The sequence below is a fragment of the Podarcis muralis genome, chromosome 15 (genome assembly GCF_964188315.1).
Source record: "Podarcis muralis chromosome 15, rPodMur119.hap1.1, whole genome shotgun sequence".
Lineage (NCBI taxonomy): Eukaryota > Metazoa > Chordata > Lepidosauria > Squamata > Lacertidae > Podarcis > Podarcis muralis.
The window spans coordinates 32,112,825-32,127,900 of record NC_135669.1 but is presented as its reverse complement, the minus strand read 5'-3'; the positions used below and the strand labels follow the sequence as shown (position 1 = coordinate 32,127,900).

At 46.2% G+C, this 15,076-nt stretch overlaps 1 protein-coding gene across 2 annotated transcripts in view; it reads right to left on the bottom strand.

Annotated features, from left to right (window-relative positions):
* Positions 1–15,076, bottom strand: part of SRRM3 (serine/arginine repetitive matrix 3) — a 110,912-nt gene that overhangs the window by 13,325 nt on the left and 82,511 nt on the right. For both annotated transcript variants that reach the window (XM_077919257.1, XM_077919258.1), the window contains exons 12-13: positions 14,298–14,402; positions 13,339–13,516 (exon numbers count right to left, since the gene is read on the bottom strand). In XM_077919257.1, the coding sequence (XP_077775383.1) occupies positions 13,339–13,516; positions 14,298–14,402 (283 nt within the window). The remainder of the gene's footprint in view (positions 1–13,338; positions 13,517–14,297; positions 14,403–15,076) is intronic.

Sequence of the window (15,076 nt, the reverse complement as noted above, 5' to 3'; positions counted from 1 at the left end):
GCCATGTCCTTCCTGTGGACTTTCCCCAAAAGCCCATGATGGGAATTGTTCCCGTATTTGGTGATAAGCAGGAAGCTGCCCTATGCCCAGCCAGGCTGTGATGGGTCCTTGTACTTCAATATTGTCAAGTTGGCTGTTCTCCAAGCTCTCTGGGGAAGAGGCATCTTTGTCCTCACCTCTGACTTAATCCTGTTGCTCACTGGAGATGCTGCCAGGGACTGGACTCACACCTCCTTCTGCAGGCCCTGGACTTCTGAGCTATGCCTTTCCTGCAAGGGGCACACAGTTATGTAGGACAGCCCCATAAGAGAATCATTCAACATGGAATTGTTATTATACAGAAGGAGGCTGAAACAATTCTGTCGGCGGAGGCAGAACACTGCTGGATTGGTAGATTTAGGGCCGACCATGTGACAGACATAGATCAGCTTCATAACCCTTGCAACTTCTCTCCACGTCTCCAGAATCCAGCCTGTGGGCCAAACATAGCCCACCAGATGTTCAAATTTGGACTGCAGGCTGTTTCCCTCAAACCATGCCCACCTGCCCCACACCTATGCCATGTCATGTGTGGGGCAGGTGGAGATACAGCTGAGAGTGAAAACCAGGAGCCTTAAAGGGTGCTGTGAGAGCTAGTTCCCCACGGGAACCCAGCTCCTCCACTGTACTACAACTCCCAGGATTCCTTGAGAAGGCCAAATGACTGCCCCAGTTCAAATCTCCCTTGGAGAGATGCCCATCTGCAAAGCAGGTGAACATTTGGGCAACAGGCGGCTTTGAAAAGGCAACAGAGGGTGTATCTGTTGTGCAACCTCTGGGCTGAGTGAGAGCTGGGGACTTTAGCTGAGCCTTCTCCATCTTCTGGTACCCTCCTGGTGTGGCTGATGGGAGGAAGAGTCCAACAACATCTGGAGGGCCACTGATCCATTGCTTCGCTTCCCTCCACCTGCTACCCTCCAAATATTCTAATCGCTTCATCCTTGACCATTGCCAGCTGAGGCTGATAGTAGCCCAGAACATCTGGAGGGCTCCTGATTGCAGAAGGCTGCCTTAGACACAGAGAAAAGGAAGCAACCAAAGACACCCAAAATCAGCGGCTGGGCTGGCATCTTAAATGTCCCACATCAAAAAAACTATGGGGATCAAATGTAGTGGAAAAAATGTTTTCCCCCACTCCCTCCAAAAATGGTAATAGGTGTTTGAGTAAGACAGGCTTCCTAGCCTGTAAAACATTTACTTCTCTTAGCTGGGTGGGTACATGGGTGCATGTGCCTAATAATGGTCAGTCCCTTTATACTCTGGCCTGATCTATTTGCCTGAAGAAGAAGAAACTCTGAAAACTCTGGGTCTGCTAGTTCTCACGAAACCCTGTTTTAGAAAAAGGAAGTGAGCTGAGAGGAAGTGGGGTCTGCAACAAAATGTTGCAGTGCGGGGTGTGCTCCTGTTCAGTGTTCAACCCATCTATCCAGCCCTGCCTACTTTCAGAACACTCTAAGGACTCATAGAACAGGGTGGGATTTGCTTCCTTAGGTCTCCCTGACCAGTATATATTGATCTACTTTCGCAAAACTTTCCCAACTACTCTAATTCCACCCCACCAAAAAACCCACAAAAAACCCACCCTGTTCTATGGCATTCAAGGTCCGTATTAAAATACAATGAAAAAGAGGAAGGCTTCCTTCCTACACAGGGTTTGAGCTTGTTCTGAGCTTTCAGGGCTAGCACAGGAGAGGGTTAGCTCTTAGCTCTCTCCCCTATGCTGACATTTAAAGCAACCCACTGTTTTTCTGGTTCGCTACTCTCAGTTCATTCCGCTCTTGCTTTCAGTAAGAAAGAGTGACTCAGAAGGGAACTGGCAATATGAATGTGAGAAAAGCCTCCTGGATCAGGCCTGTGGCCTGTCTAGTCCAGCATCCTGTTCTCACAGTGGCCAACCAGCTTCCCCAAAGGGAAACTTGTATTCAGGGTTCAAAACGTCCTCGCTGTCAAATTTTGTGGGTGCAGTTTCATTTTCTTTCAGGGGTGGTGGTGTCGGATGGGGGGGCAGCCCTCTCTTTCTCCCCTTTCCTATTTGATCAAAATAAATACCACCAAACACCCTCCAACTTCTCGCAGGTGAAAACAGCAGGGTCAGCCCTGGATTTTGTAAAACCCCACCCCTGGTTCTCACAAAGAGCATCACTTCCTGAGATTCTCTCCAGCACCAAAGACTTCCCCCTGCCTGGTACACAATTTTAGACATGTGTGCCTCTTGACATTCTGTATTCACCAAATTTTTGAGTTGGAAGGGACTCTTGAGGGTCACCTAGTCCAAAACCCTGCAATGCAGGAATCTCAACTAGATCTTTCATGACAGATGGCCACCCAACCTGTGCTTAAAAACCTCCAATGAAGGAGAGTCCGCCACCTTCCGAGGGAGCTCGTTCCACTGTCAAATGGCTCTTACCATTAGGAAGTTCTCCCTGCTGTTTAGTCAGAATCTCCTTTCCTGTCATCTGAAGCCATTGGTTCAAGTACTACCCTCTGAAGCAGCTCTGCCTTCCATGTGACAGCCATTCAGGTATTTGAAGACAACTATCATATCACCTCTTAATCTCCTCTTCTCCAGGCCAAACATACCCAACTCCCTCAACCGTTCCTCAACATGCTTGGTTTCCAGACCCTTGATCATCTTGGTCACCCTCTTCTGCCCACCTTCCAGCTTATCAATATTAGGGTTGCCATAGGTCTGGAAATTCCCAAACATAGCTGGAAATAGGCCGTTGGAAACTTTGGCTCAACAACTTTGGACAAAAAATACTCAACAACTTTTCTGTGTGGATTTTCACTTTTTGAAATATGGCAACCCTAATCCTTCTTCAATTGTGGTGTCCAGAAGTGGACATAGTCCTCTAGGTGGTGTCTGACAATGGCAGAATAGTGTGGTACTATTACTTCCCTTGATCTGGACACTATGCTTCTGTTGACCTGGCTTAGAATAGCATTAAATATTTTTTTGCTGCTACATCACACTGTTGATTCTGCTTCTGGGCAGAGAAACTGAGGGGATGGTGATGAATTTCTCCAGGGGGAAGAGAAATTATCCAACTGTTTCTTGGGTATGAGGGTCACCATTAGCAGGAACACAACTCCTCTCCCCTCAAAGCTTTTGTCACTGCAAGCGATGACAGCAGCAACTGCATGGATAGCCTAGCAATCATCTTGCATCCTCCACAATGCCCCAGAGACCTGGCATAGTTCTGGTGTGTGTGTGTGTGTGTGTGTGTGTGTGTGTATGTATGTGTGTTTGAGAGAGAGAGAGAGAGAAATGGTGACTACCACTCACATGCACACAAAATGGTGCGTAATATTTGGAGAAAATTCTGCAAGTGACCTTCTTTGTCTAAGCAGGTGTGAAAAATAAAAATCTCTCAGGAAAAAAATGTACTGTCAGCTCTGATCTCTTTCCTTTCTTTTTGAAAAGACGTAGCCATATTTAACCTCACGGTGGGTCTGGTTATACACACGGTTGCTATTCATTCATCAACATTTAAGACAAGAAGTCATAGCTGGGTAAAGGCATAAAGGTTCGAAGTGGACCTCTCCAGCTGCTGTATACTCAGTGTTCCACTTCCAGGTGTACAATGGCCTACATATACCCTAGAATTAAGATGCCTCCCCTCCTTCATTGGCAGAATTAACTTCTAGAGACCTGGAAAAGAGGCCTTGAGCTCTGACCCAGGGCAACTTGGATGCATGTGTGTACATAACTATTTTTTGAAGGCATCTCCCCCTACACAGACTGCAAGAAAATACCAAACCATGGCACTGATTTACCTTAGATGGGAGACAGAAAACCAGAACTGACCCTGGTAAACAGGGATAACTGGAATATATGGGGCCAGAGCATTGGAAGAAGGGTGGATCGGGGTTCCCTCAGGCACCTTGGGCAGGATATGGAAACATCCCCTGTTAAAACTGAAATGGACTTTCCCTGCCCATGTGTCCAGAAAATATTATCCCCTTGCAAGAAGCAGTTGCTGATTTTCTGCAGCTTTCTTGAAGTGTACAGTGGGGAAGCAACATCTCTAAAATTTTCAGGAGGGAATTGGTGCTTTCCTTAGAAAGTACAGCTAGTGGGAAGCAGTGGGGAGAGCCTCAGGCTACTTCCTGCCAGCGGCACTTCCCAGAATGCCTTGGGTATCCCATGAGGGCAGCCATGAAGTGTGACAGTCGAGGAGCTATGGGGAGAGCTTTGCGCTGCCATGTGTGTTTTAGTGCTTAAAAATAAAAAGCAAAGGGGAAAATGGGAAACTGTTGGCCAGCTTGTCAGCAAGGGGCCCCCTCCTGAAAATGCCAGAGAAATGCCTTCATTTTCACCCACACAACAAACAGTCAAGAATATTGTTTTGGTATTTTCTGCCATCAACCCAGGAAAGTCCAGACCACTTGAATTCTGTATACACTGGAACAAAACCACTTCAGATCTTGAGATTTGCCTTCGAACAGCAAGAATCACACAGAGCAACACATTGAAGGCTTGTCTTTTGCCTTGTGGGTGGCCATGAGGCCAATTGCAAGGGTGTAGGGTCAACCACAATGGATTTGAGGCTGCTGGTGGTCAGTGGCAGAGCCTCTGGGTCTCTGCCCAGATGCAATCAGTGGCCAGTCTTGCCCATTCAAAGCATGCCCAGCTAAATCTGAAGAGAGTTAGTAATCCTTCTAGATACACATATACCTACCAGCGAGAGACCCTATGGAGGCTTCAGCATGAATAAGAAAACAAAAGGAAATCAGTATTTCGGTCTAAAATGTTAACATTCCCCACCTTCACCAAAGCACCTAGCAGAGTTACCACCACAGCCTTAGGGAGCAGCACCCATCATTATAGCCCCTTTAAGTGGAGGTAATTATTGGATTTTTGGGTGGGGGGAGATGGTGAGAAAAAAAGGGTCTGATTCACACCAGGGAGAATGGAAGGACAACCAGAACCGGGGTCTTCTACACAAAAGGCACTGCACTTGAATCCTGGTGTTACCATTAACCCCAGTGTTCCTTTACAAGGGAAGAGTTGACTGATGGATTTGGCTCACGTTCCAGGCCTAACTGGTCTGTCTCGGTCAAGCAGTGATGCCCAAACTGATCAAGGAGGTGATGGACACATCACCCACCTCTGAACTATGATGGGATGACCTGCACACCCACCCAGAGTCCATCACCTGAAACTTCCCAGGTTCTTTTACAAACAGGCTTGGTTTCAAATCACTTCCATGCTTCCATTTGAGACCTTTTGAGATACTGGAGGTATACCTAAATGACTACCAGGCTTTGAAAAGCTGGTATCACTGAGTCAAGTTCATCAGTTGTGCTGAATTAATTAAACTAGGTAGTTTTAACTGAATTTTGAATCAATGGTGCAATTAATTGTTGAAGTTGGTGAAGAGATTTGCCAGAAGTGGAGCCCCCCAGTCAATGTCTCTCTTGAGTAACTCTGGGTTGGAGGACATAATCACAGCCTGGGGCCTGACCCAATTAATTTGGTTTACCAGGTCAATTACCTCAAGAGACAGGGACAGGGAGCCATTCAGATAAAGGATTTCATTTTATCCTATTTCATCCTAATAGACACATGTGGATAATGCCTCTTATTTTGCTTCTTTAATGTTGGTTGTTGACCATAAAGATTTGATTTAGAATCAGTGGTGACCTTTTTTTGCACGTTTTCTGACACGGACAGAAGACTCCATATGGTACATTTTGTGGGAGATCTTAAATGAATGACTACAGTTCCAGAGCTACAATTCCCAGAGTTCCATGCAAAGTGGGACTGGTTGTGAATCTGTAGCTCTGTGAGGGGAATTGGTGCCTCATAATAACTCTCGGCACCTTTAACACACTCCAGCTCCCAGAATTCCTTGAGGGAAAGCCATGATTGTTCAAATTGGAATCATAATGCTTTAGGGCAGTGTTTCCCAACCTTGTGCCTCCAGCTGTTTTTGAACTACAACTCCCATCATCCCTGACTAGCAAGACCAGTGGCAAGGGATGATGGGAATTGTAGTCCAAAAACAGCTGGAGGCACAAGGTTGGGAAACACTGCTTTAGGGCACATAAAACTGCTAGCACATTTGCAAAGCTAAGCAGGGTCCAGTATGGTTTCAAATTGGATGAGGGAGCTATGTGTTCAGACCCCTGTATTGCAGGGGGTTGGACTAGATGACCCTTGGGGTCCCTTCCAAATCTATGGTTCTAAGTCTAAACGCATGGGATGAATGTGATCTGGAAGCATTGTGTGGCTTATAAGTATTACGGAAGCTGCAGAGCCTCTGGGAACTTTTAGGGTTCCACCAATACCAGGAGCAGATTTCTGAAATCCATTGTCCAAAGTCCAGTGTTTATTGGCTTGACTAGCCACCTGGATGGGGCAAATGGGAATAAGCAGAGGAGCTCCGTAAGAGCAGAATATATTTCCCCCCCAAAATCAGCATTGCTGTTCGTATTGTTGGGCAGTGAGTTGCGGAATACACTCACACATCAGCTTATTCCATTTTCCTGCTGCTTTCCTAACTGTTAAATTACGCATTATGTCTGAGCTTCCACACAACATTTTATTCCACATGACATAAAGACCACTTTCTGGAATATAGCCAGTTTGCAAATAACACAGTCCCAGTTGTGGAAGGTCACTGGAATTAGGCAGAGTCACTCTCCAGGTGGCCCTTCTGGGGACAGGGGGAGCTTTCAATATTTCTTTCAAAGTCTTTTGCATTACACACTACCAGTTTCCTCACTTTGCAGAGGTAAGGAAAGGGGGCTGCCTGATCTTCTCCTAATAAGTTCTCATAAGTTCTTCCTGCTCTTTGGCCCTACAGGAATCTCCACAGTAGCCACAAATCTCAAACCTCAGTGTATGTACAGTACAATCACATCTTATGTGGGTGTTCGGATGCATGGATTCCACATATATGCAAAAGTGCATATAAAACTGCTTCTGAAAGAGCATCCAGTGGCTTCCACAGCTGGTGTACTCAGAGGGCCTTGCAAAGAGCTTGTAAGATCTCTGTCTTGCATGCATTTAACTTTCAACTAAAGGCCTCCAACTTCGTATGGTTGAAATCACGCAAGTTAGACGTCTGTAAGACGTGATCGTACTGTACTGCAAACCAACGCCACCCTCTGCCTTAGACTGTATATATTCAACGTCATTTTAAACATCTTCTCACTTCCGTCGAAATCCCCTAGGATGTTGTTGCCTATAGATAAAGGCTCAATGTATATACAGTCGTACCTCGGAAGTCGAATGCTTTACGAGATTAACGTTTTGGCTCCTAAATGCTGCAAACCCGGAAGTGATTGTTCCGGTTTGTGAATGTTCTTTGGAACCTGAACGTCCGTTGCGGCTTCCGATTGGCTGCAGGAGCAGGAGCCTTGGTTCCCGAACGTTTTAGAAGTCAAACAGACTTCTGGAACAGCTTCCGTTCAGCTTCCGAGGTATGACTGTATAGAGAGAGAGGACTTTGCTGCCAAAATTCAGTGACCACTGTAACTGGAACTGTCTTTTTAACACCATCTACAAAACTCATAACCACCCATGTGATCAAGGCAGAGGAAGGATAATTCCAATTGTATGGAGAGTCTCCCTCCACTTTAGTGATTTTACTTTGGCAATAACAATTAAATGGCTTGCATAGTAAGCCATCTTAATAATAATAATAATAATAATAATAATATCACAAAAAGGAAATCAAATCAGCTGGATATGACTGTACCATTTATGGAAACAAACACAAGATCGAAGAGCAGAAAAAACACACAGAAATGCATTCTAACAACAGAACGAGGATTATTATATTTTAAAGAAATTAAATAAATTTCCATGGGGGGAAAAAAGGATAAGAGAAGCATGACTTTGTAGCTAATTGTAAGAAAATAAATAAAAATTGTACAGAGCCACCAAAAATAGACAAGCGTTAGGAGATAGACAGAGAGAGAGAGAGGAAGAGAGAGAGAGGAAGAAAGAGAGAGAGAAGATAGAAAAAAATCACATTTAATCAAACTACGGTGCTTTTCAACAGGCTGATCTGTAGAAGTGAACGTGCGGAGGGAGAGAAATACCTACCTTCGGAGTGGTGAGGAATGCAATAATAAAAAAAGAAATGGTAATCTCCACATTTGGAGGGCAGAATGGGGAAAAAGACAACGACTCTTTAGTAACGTGCTTCAGACCCCTTTTGCTAATCAACTTTTGCTTTGCTTTGACCACACTTTGGATTTCAGGCCCCATTCACACCATAAATTTAAAGCACTATGGTACCAATTCAAAGATTTATGGTTTCCCCCAAAGCATTCTGGGAGCTACAGTTCATTATGGGGCTGCTGAGAGTTGCTGGGAGGCCCCTATTCCCCTCACAGAGTGTACTATGGTACCATTTTAAACAGTCATGGCTCCCCGCAAGGAATTCTGGGAGCTGTAGTTTGTTAAGGACTGTTTGGGAGCCCCTCCGTTCACCTCACAGAGCTACTGTTTCCAGAGAAGTCGAACAATCAATCCCTCTTCACAGGGAACTCTGGGAATTATAGCCCTGTGAAGGGAACAGGGGTCTCCTAAAAACGCCCAGCACCTTTAACCAACACCTACAGTTCCCAGAATCCTTTGGGGGAAGCCACAACCATTCCGAGTGGTGTGATAGTTGCTTTAAATTTATGGTGCGAACATGGTCTTGGTCAATTCAGGCAGCCATCATTCTTCATTATTTTTTTAAATAAAAAAAATATATGCATATGGATAACCAGTAGTTGTCTAAATAGCGGCAGCCATCGGAAAATGAAACAATTTAAAAAGTTTCTCTGTAACATTTAAATATTTTTGAAAGGAAAAAAAAAAGTCCCAAAGATCATGCAAGAAAGGAAGCGGATGAAGGCAGAAAATGTCAAGTTGGGGGGTGGGGACGGGGACGGGAATCTGTTTGTATTGGGATAAGCTAGAAGGGGCCCCGTTGAAAGAGGGAGAAATTGTAAAGTGTGTACATGAGAGGGCGAGGAGGAGGAGGAAAGAGAAGCTGAGAAACAGAGAGAGAGAAATAGAGAGAGAGAGAGAAATAGATATAGAGTACCACCAAGGAAGCCCACCGGCATGAAAATATGGCATGAAAATTGAAACCACCTTTTTAAAAGGGAAGTCAACTTCATTTGAGTTTGATTCTACTCAGGGATAGCTCAAAATATTTTGAAGCAGAGAAGCAAATGCTGCCCACCCGCTGCTAGACCCTGTGATCATCACTTAAGGCCTCCTACATGGGAGGTCCGGAGGGTGGCAACATGAAAACAGGCCTTTTTGGTGGTGGCTCCCCTGCTTGCACAATACAGATGTTTTAATCCTGTCTTTTAAGAATAGTATTGTCTTTTAGATACGCCTTCATTATGTGATAAGTCACTTTGCATGACTTTTGTAAAAACAAACAAACAACCCAACTAATAAAGTTAATTTATTGATATTATTATTATTATTATTATTATTATTAAATATTATATATAATAATTAAATATAAATAAGAAGAAGTCGAAGTCAAGGTATCTAGTGTACTCAAGGCCAGCAGAGTTATTTTGGGAGCTGCGACGGAATATCCCACTAACATCCCTCCTGATTACCTGGCAGTAAAAATAGAAGAAAATAGTGAACAACTGGCAATTTGCTGCCTTTTCATGACACCAAATCTGCTGCCTGAGGTGCCTGCCTCACTCTGCTCAATGGTAGAGCTGGCCTTGATACTATTTCTTTCCCCCTGCATCCTAGCCTGCAGAATTTATTTCCTATGGGCCCGGGGAATGGGATGTATGAGGAGGGAAGAACCCTGCTTGAAACCATGGAGACTTGCTGCCAATCCCCATCAATTATACTGAGCTATGTGGACCAATGGTCTGGTTCAATATGAGGCAGCTTCCTGTGTTCCTAGGAGACAGAGGTGCCAGCTTGCAATTGGAGGAGCCGTCGTTACGTGTAATGTCCCGATGTCATGAGTGTGACATCAGAACGTTGGGAGGAGCCAAATCCGGCTCCTCCTCTGCCCCTCTTGGCACTGCCACTGGTGGGAAGCTACTTCGACCCTCCTTCCTTCTGTAGCTGGAGGCACACCATGATGGGTTCCACTCTTCAGGTCCATGTTTTTAGGGGGACGGCCCCTACCCTCAAAATATAGGGGTATCCAAAAGGGAGCCTGCTAGGAGAAGTTCTCTGTTTTCTGCCACACAAGAGGAAAACCCTTGTCTTACATCAGGGATGGGGAACCTGCGGTCCTCCGAAAGTCACTGGACTCTAAACATGAACCCTAACCTGGCTCCCATCAACTCTGGCTGTTGGGGTTGATGGGAATTGTAGTCTAGATACATCTACCACCCCATCGTACATGCTGCTAACCACCTGGGCTTTTCTAAGAGTACTGAGATTAAAAAATATTGATAATTTAAGCCTTCTGGTGGATTAATTGGGGGCAACAAATACTCCTTTTTAATCTAAATAGTTGGTTGACTAAAATGTGGTGGCTGACACAAGTAAATAATAATTATGATAACCAGGGATTTTTTTTTCAGTTCTGGCACCTCTCAGGTGGGCACCATTATAAGAGAACAAGGGAGTTCATGGTGAGTTCCAACACCTGTTTTTCTAGAAAAATAGCACAGATAACAATGATTCTAGTAGCAAACTGACCTGATAATTTTCTCATTTTCTTTACAGGCATAGCACCAGATTCGTTTGGGGGTTTCATTTGAGCCACCTCAAACCCACCACTTTCTGTGGGAGAGGGAAATGGAGCTTTCTGCTTTGCCTCAGATAATATTTAAAAAAGGAAAAGGAAACTACACAGTTATCTTCCCTTTTAAATGTGAATTTTAAACAGACAACAGAGTTCAATGGTTGTAAAGAACTAAAGAAAGACGTCTGTGCATTTCTCAATTGGCCGGGAGGGTTCCACACTTACACACACAAAGAAACGAAACGGAAGGGGGAAATTGTAATAATGATGATGATGATAATAATAATAGAAGAAATAATATTTATTTTCTAGATCCACATGACAACAATGGAAGAAAAAGAAAAAGAGAAAGATATAGTTTGCATTTCTGTACATTACAAAAAGGGAAGAAAACAAGAAAGAAAATGCAGGAATCCGAAAGGCACACCCCAGTCGCCCTCCCGCCCAGTCCCCTGATTTCTGCCGAGCAAGAAATTGAACTTTTATATTACCACATTTCGGACGGGAGGCTAAAGAAAAACACAGATTGGGATTAAAAATGAAAAATAAAATAAAAGTTGCACAGGACAGCAGGAGCCGCAATTGACAACCAAAGGAAACGTGTGTTGACTCGAGTATTATCAGGGAATTTGGAGAAAAGCTGGCTCTTTTATTCATTTCCCGAAGCATTAAAATACATCCTGCTTTGTTTCCCACACTTCTGAGACATGAAGCGCACTGCATGACTAGTTTTAGAGTGTGAGAGAAGAAACAACCCCCGTTCACAAGAGTGCTCATCCCTGACGCCTCTGTGTGAGTTGCTGTTCTGGGAGTGAATTTTCAGAGGACACAATTGTGCTGATGGATCCAATCACACATGTAAGCCTGGAGTCGTAACGGATTCCAAAGTCAGTTTGGAAAAAATGAGTCCGAGGGCAGGGGAAATGACCCACCCAACCCCAGAACAGTGACTCATGCAGAGACCCAGGCAACCTCTGCAACCAACTCCTTGGTGTCTTTCACATTCTTCCCTGGCACACAGTATGGCAATCCCTGGATTAGGAAACTTTGTGCAGGGATGCAGCCCTCCTCCAGATGTTGTTGAGCTACAATTCCCATCAGCCCCAGCCAGCATGGCCAGTGGTCAGGGATGATGGGAGTTAGAATCCATCAACACCCTTGGGGGGGGGGGTCACAGAGCCCTCACCTTTCATTTAATGCCACCTTTTTTGAACTGGGCCAGGGCAGGGGGAAAGGCTCACATAGAGATGAATAATGGAATAAACAAACTACAGTGATTTGGGGTGTGCGGGGAAAAGAGGTAGAATCACATGGTTAGGAAAATAAATAAAAATGTGTATATATGTTGTTTATAATTTTTTTTTTTAAAAAAAGAGGGAGAAAGAGACGGCTGAGGAGAAAGAGACAGTGGAATGGATAAACTTAGAGTGGATTGGCCTAGCAAACTCTCTGGGGAAGATTGTACCAGGAATTCCTTCCTTGCAAGATGCTCAGAAATTTGGAGGTAAAATGGTAGGGGGAGGGGAATGGAGGGAGGTAATCCTAATAGAGAATGCTTAAACTGAAAGAACTCATCTTCTTTTGAAGCATGTATATCATGGGGAGGGCTGCTTTCAGGATGGGGAAGCCTGGAATTGGCTGTAGGTGATATTGCATTAAAACACAAACTGAATCCGTTCCTTTCCCATCTCTGCTCTTTAAAGGCACAGCGCTGTTGTCAAGCTAAACCATGGAGGGCAACGCTTCCTAGTCATATGAAAGCAGGAAGCTGCTTTAAAACGAGTGTGACCTTGATCCATCTAGCTAAATATTGCCCACACTGACTGGCAGCAACTCTCCAGCAGGGTCTCCAGCAGGCATCTTTGAGACGCCAGGGATTCAGCCTGCAATGGTCTGTGCAAAACGTATGCTCTACCACCGAACTGCAGCCTGTTCCTGCCTTCAGACAGCTTACATGTGGGTAAAAAAAAAGAAGCAAAAAGACTCCCAGCAATAGCCAGGATCGGGACCTTTCCTGCGGACCACAAACAGGCAGTGGGAGGTGGTGATAAAAGCATGGAGAGAAGAGAAGTATGGAAAACTTTGGCGTACAGACCCAAATCCTCGGACCTGAAAACATTTGGCGATGGATTTCTGCCTCAACGCTACTCCTCAAAAAGATCTCTGCAAAGTGCTTCCTGGACTCACAGAATTGGAAGGGACCCAAAGGGTAATCTAGCCCAAATTCTACCATCGAGTTACCCCAATGCAGATGTAGCACATGAGTGTCTGGTGAGAAAGGAAAGAGACGGAGAAGGAGGGAGGGAGAAAAGTTCCAGAGCAACCCCCCAGCCCTCCGGATGCTGTGGGGCTGCAGGTCCCATCGTCCCCAACCACTGGCCATGCTGGCTATTGGGAGTTGGAGTCCAGCAGCACCTGAAAGCCTGGCTTGGAGGAACATCTTCTCCTTAGCCTTCCCCGTCCGCCACGCTTTGAGCAAAACGCCTAAGAGGAGGCAGCAACGTGAGATGGGCCTGATCCGATCTGGGGAGGAAAGGTGGGGGGGCGGCAGCTGGGGAAGGTGGGGTTGGATTGAACCCTGAGAAAAGCAAACCCCAAAGGTCCATACCTCCTGTTTCTTCTCCAAGAGGGTGCCGTGGCTATGGCGGCCGTTCTGGGCACCGCCCTTGTGCCCGTTTTGGTGAGGCGTGGCCGATCGGCTGTGGCCGGTACAGGAGGAGGAGGGGCTCTGGCTGGACTGGTGGCTGCTGCCCTTCTGGGCATCCTCTCTGTACTTGGGACTCGGTCTGCAAGCAAAGGGGAGGACAGAGAGGGTTGGTCAGCAGCTATGTAGGTCTCCATGAGACTTTTGCTCTCTTTCTTAGAAGGATTTATAGATCCCCTTTTATTTCAAGGAGAAATAGCAAGGCAGTTCCCAAACAAATAAAGGACAACAGCAATTGAAGAAGCATAACATCTAGTAGGAACATAAGAAGAGTCTGCTGGATCAGGCCAACAGCCCATCTGATCTACCATCCTCTACTCAAAGTGGCCAACCAGCTGCTCTAACAGAAGCCAGCAAGCAGGTTGATTGGAAGCATATGGGGTAAGGCCACCAGGTAGGTTTTGCTGCAGAAGGATGTAATACAGCTAAAGAGAACCCAGACGTAACTATCCTGCTTTGATCTGGTGCAAGAGTTCACAGGGAAAGGCAGGCTGGTTGTTTCAGCACCAAGGAGAGCTCCCACTGAGCAACTTGTGCCAATATCAGAACATAAGAGCCTCTTGGATCAGGCCAATGGCCCACCTAGACCAGCACCCTGTTCACACAGTTGCCAACCAGTAGGAAGCCCTGACGCAGGATCCGAGCACCAGAGCCCTCCTGCAGTTTCCAGGAACTGGTAGTCAGTAGCATCGCCACCTCTAACTCTGGAGGCAGAGCTAGCCTTATCCTCCTCCATGAATTTATCTAATCCTCCTTTGAGTGAAAAAACCATCCACAACCGGTCCCATTTAAAGAGCCCCCCCCCCAAGCTGTGCCTCCCCACCCCTAAACCTGGGGCCAAACCAGGCGCAAGCCCAGCCTACCTGCTTGTCAATTTGCAGTCGCTGTAGTCCGAGGAGAGCGAGGCGCTCCGGGAACTGCAGCTGCTGCGCCTGTGGGACCTCCGAGTGGACGACTCGCTGTGTGACCTGGGAGAGGATGGGGAGAAGCGGGAGGGTGAGGCAGAACCTGGCGCTCCAGCAGCTTGGCACACCATGCAAGTTGGAGTTAACCCTTTGTTAGCGAAAACAAGATCTGCACAGACTTGGATGAGCACAACAGCTTATCCCTGGTCGGTCTTGCCCCATGGAGCAGTTACTGAGACTAAAGGTCCTCGCCTCCCCATAGCTGCCTAAGTGCTCTCTTCTTCAGCATTTCCCCCAAGCAATCAGAGACTGCACCTACACACAGCTAATCTCTCCTCTTCCCTTTTCATGCCTCTCCTGGCTCTAGAAGACAAGGTGGGAGGGGAGCTTGTTGTGGCAGGAAGGGGAGGCACACATGACTCTGCACCAGCCTGACCCCTCTCTGCCTCTTGGTCTCCCTCCGCTCCTGCTTCAACCTCTGCCTCTTTATTCTGGACTTCTCTCTGCCACAGACTCCCCCAGCTCACTAAACCCTGTTAACCCTTCAGATTCTGACACCCCCTTCCAGTCCTCTCCCTCTTATCCCTCCCACCCCATTGTCCCACCACCATTCCCCTGGTTCTCAGCCTTCTTCCCCTGGGGGTTTCTCAGCTGGTTCCCCCTACTATTCTTCTGTGTCCAATTAGTCCATGACTGTGGCTCAGGAGGAGTTCTGGGACTGCCCCCATCATGACCCA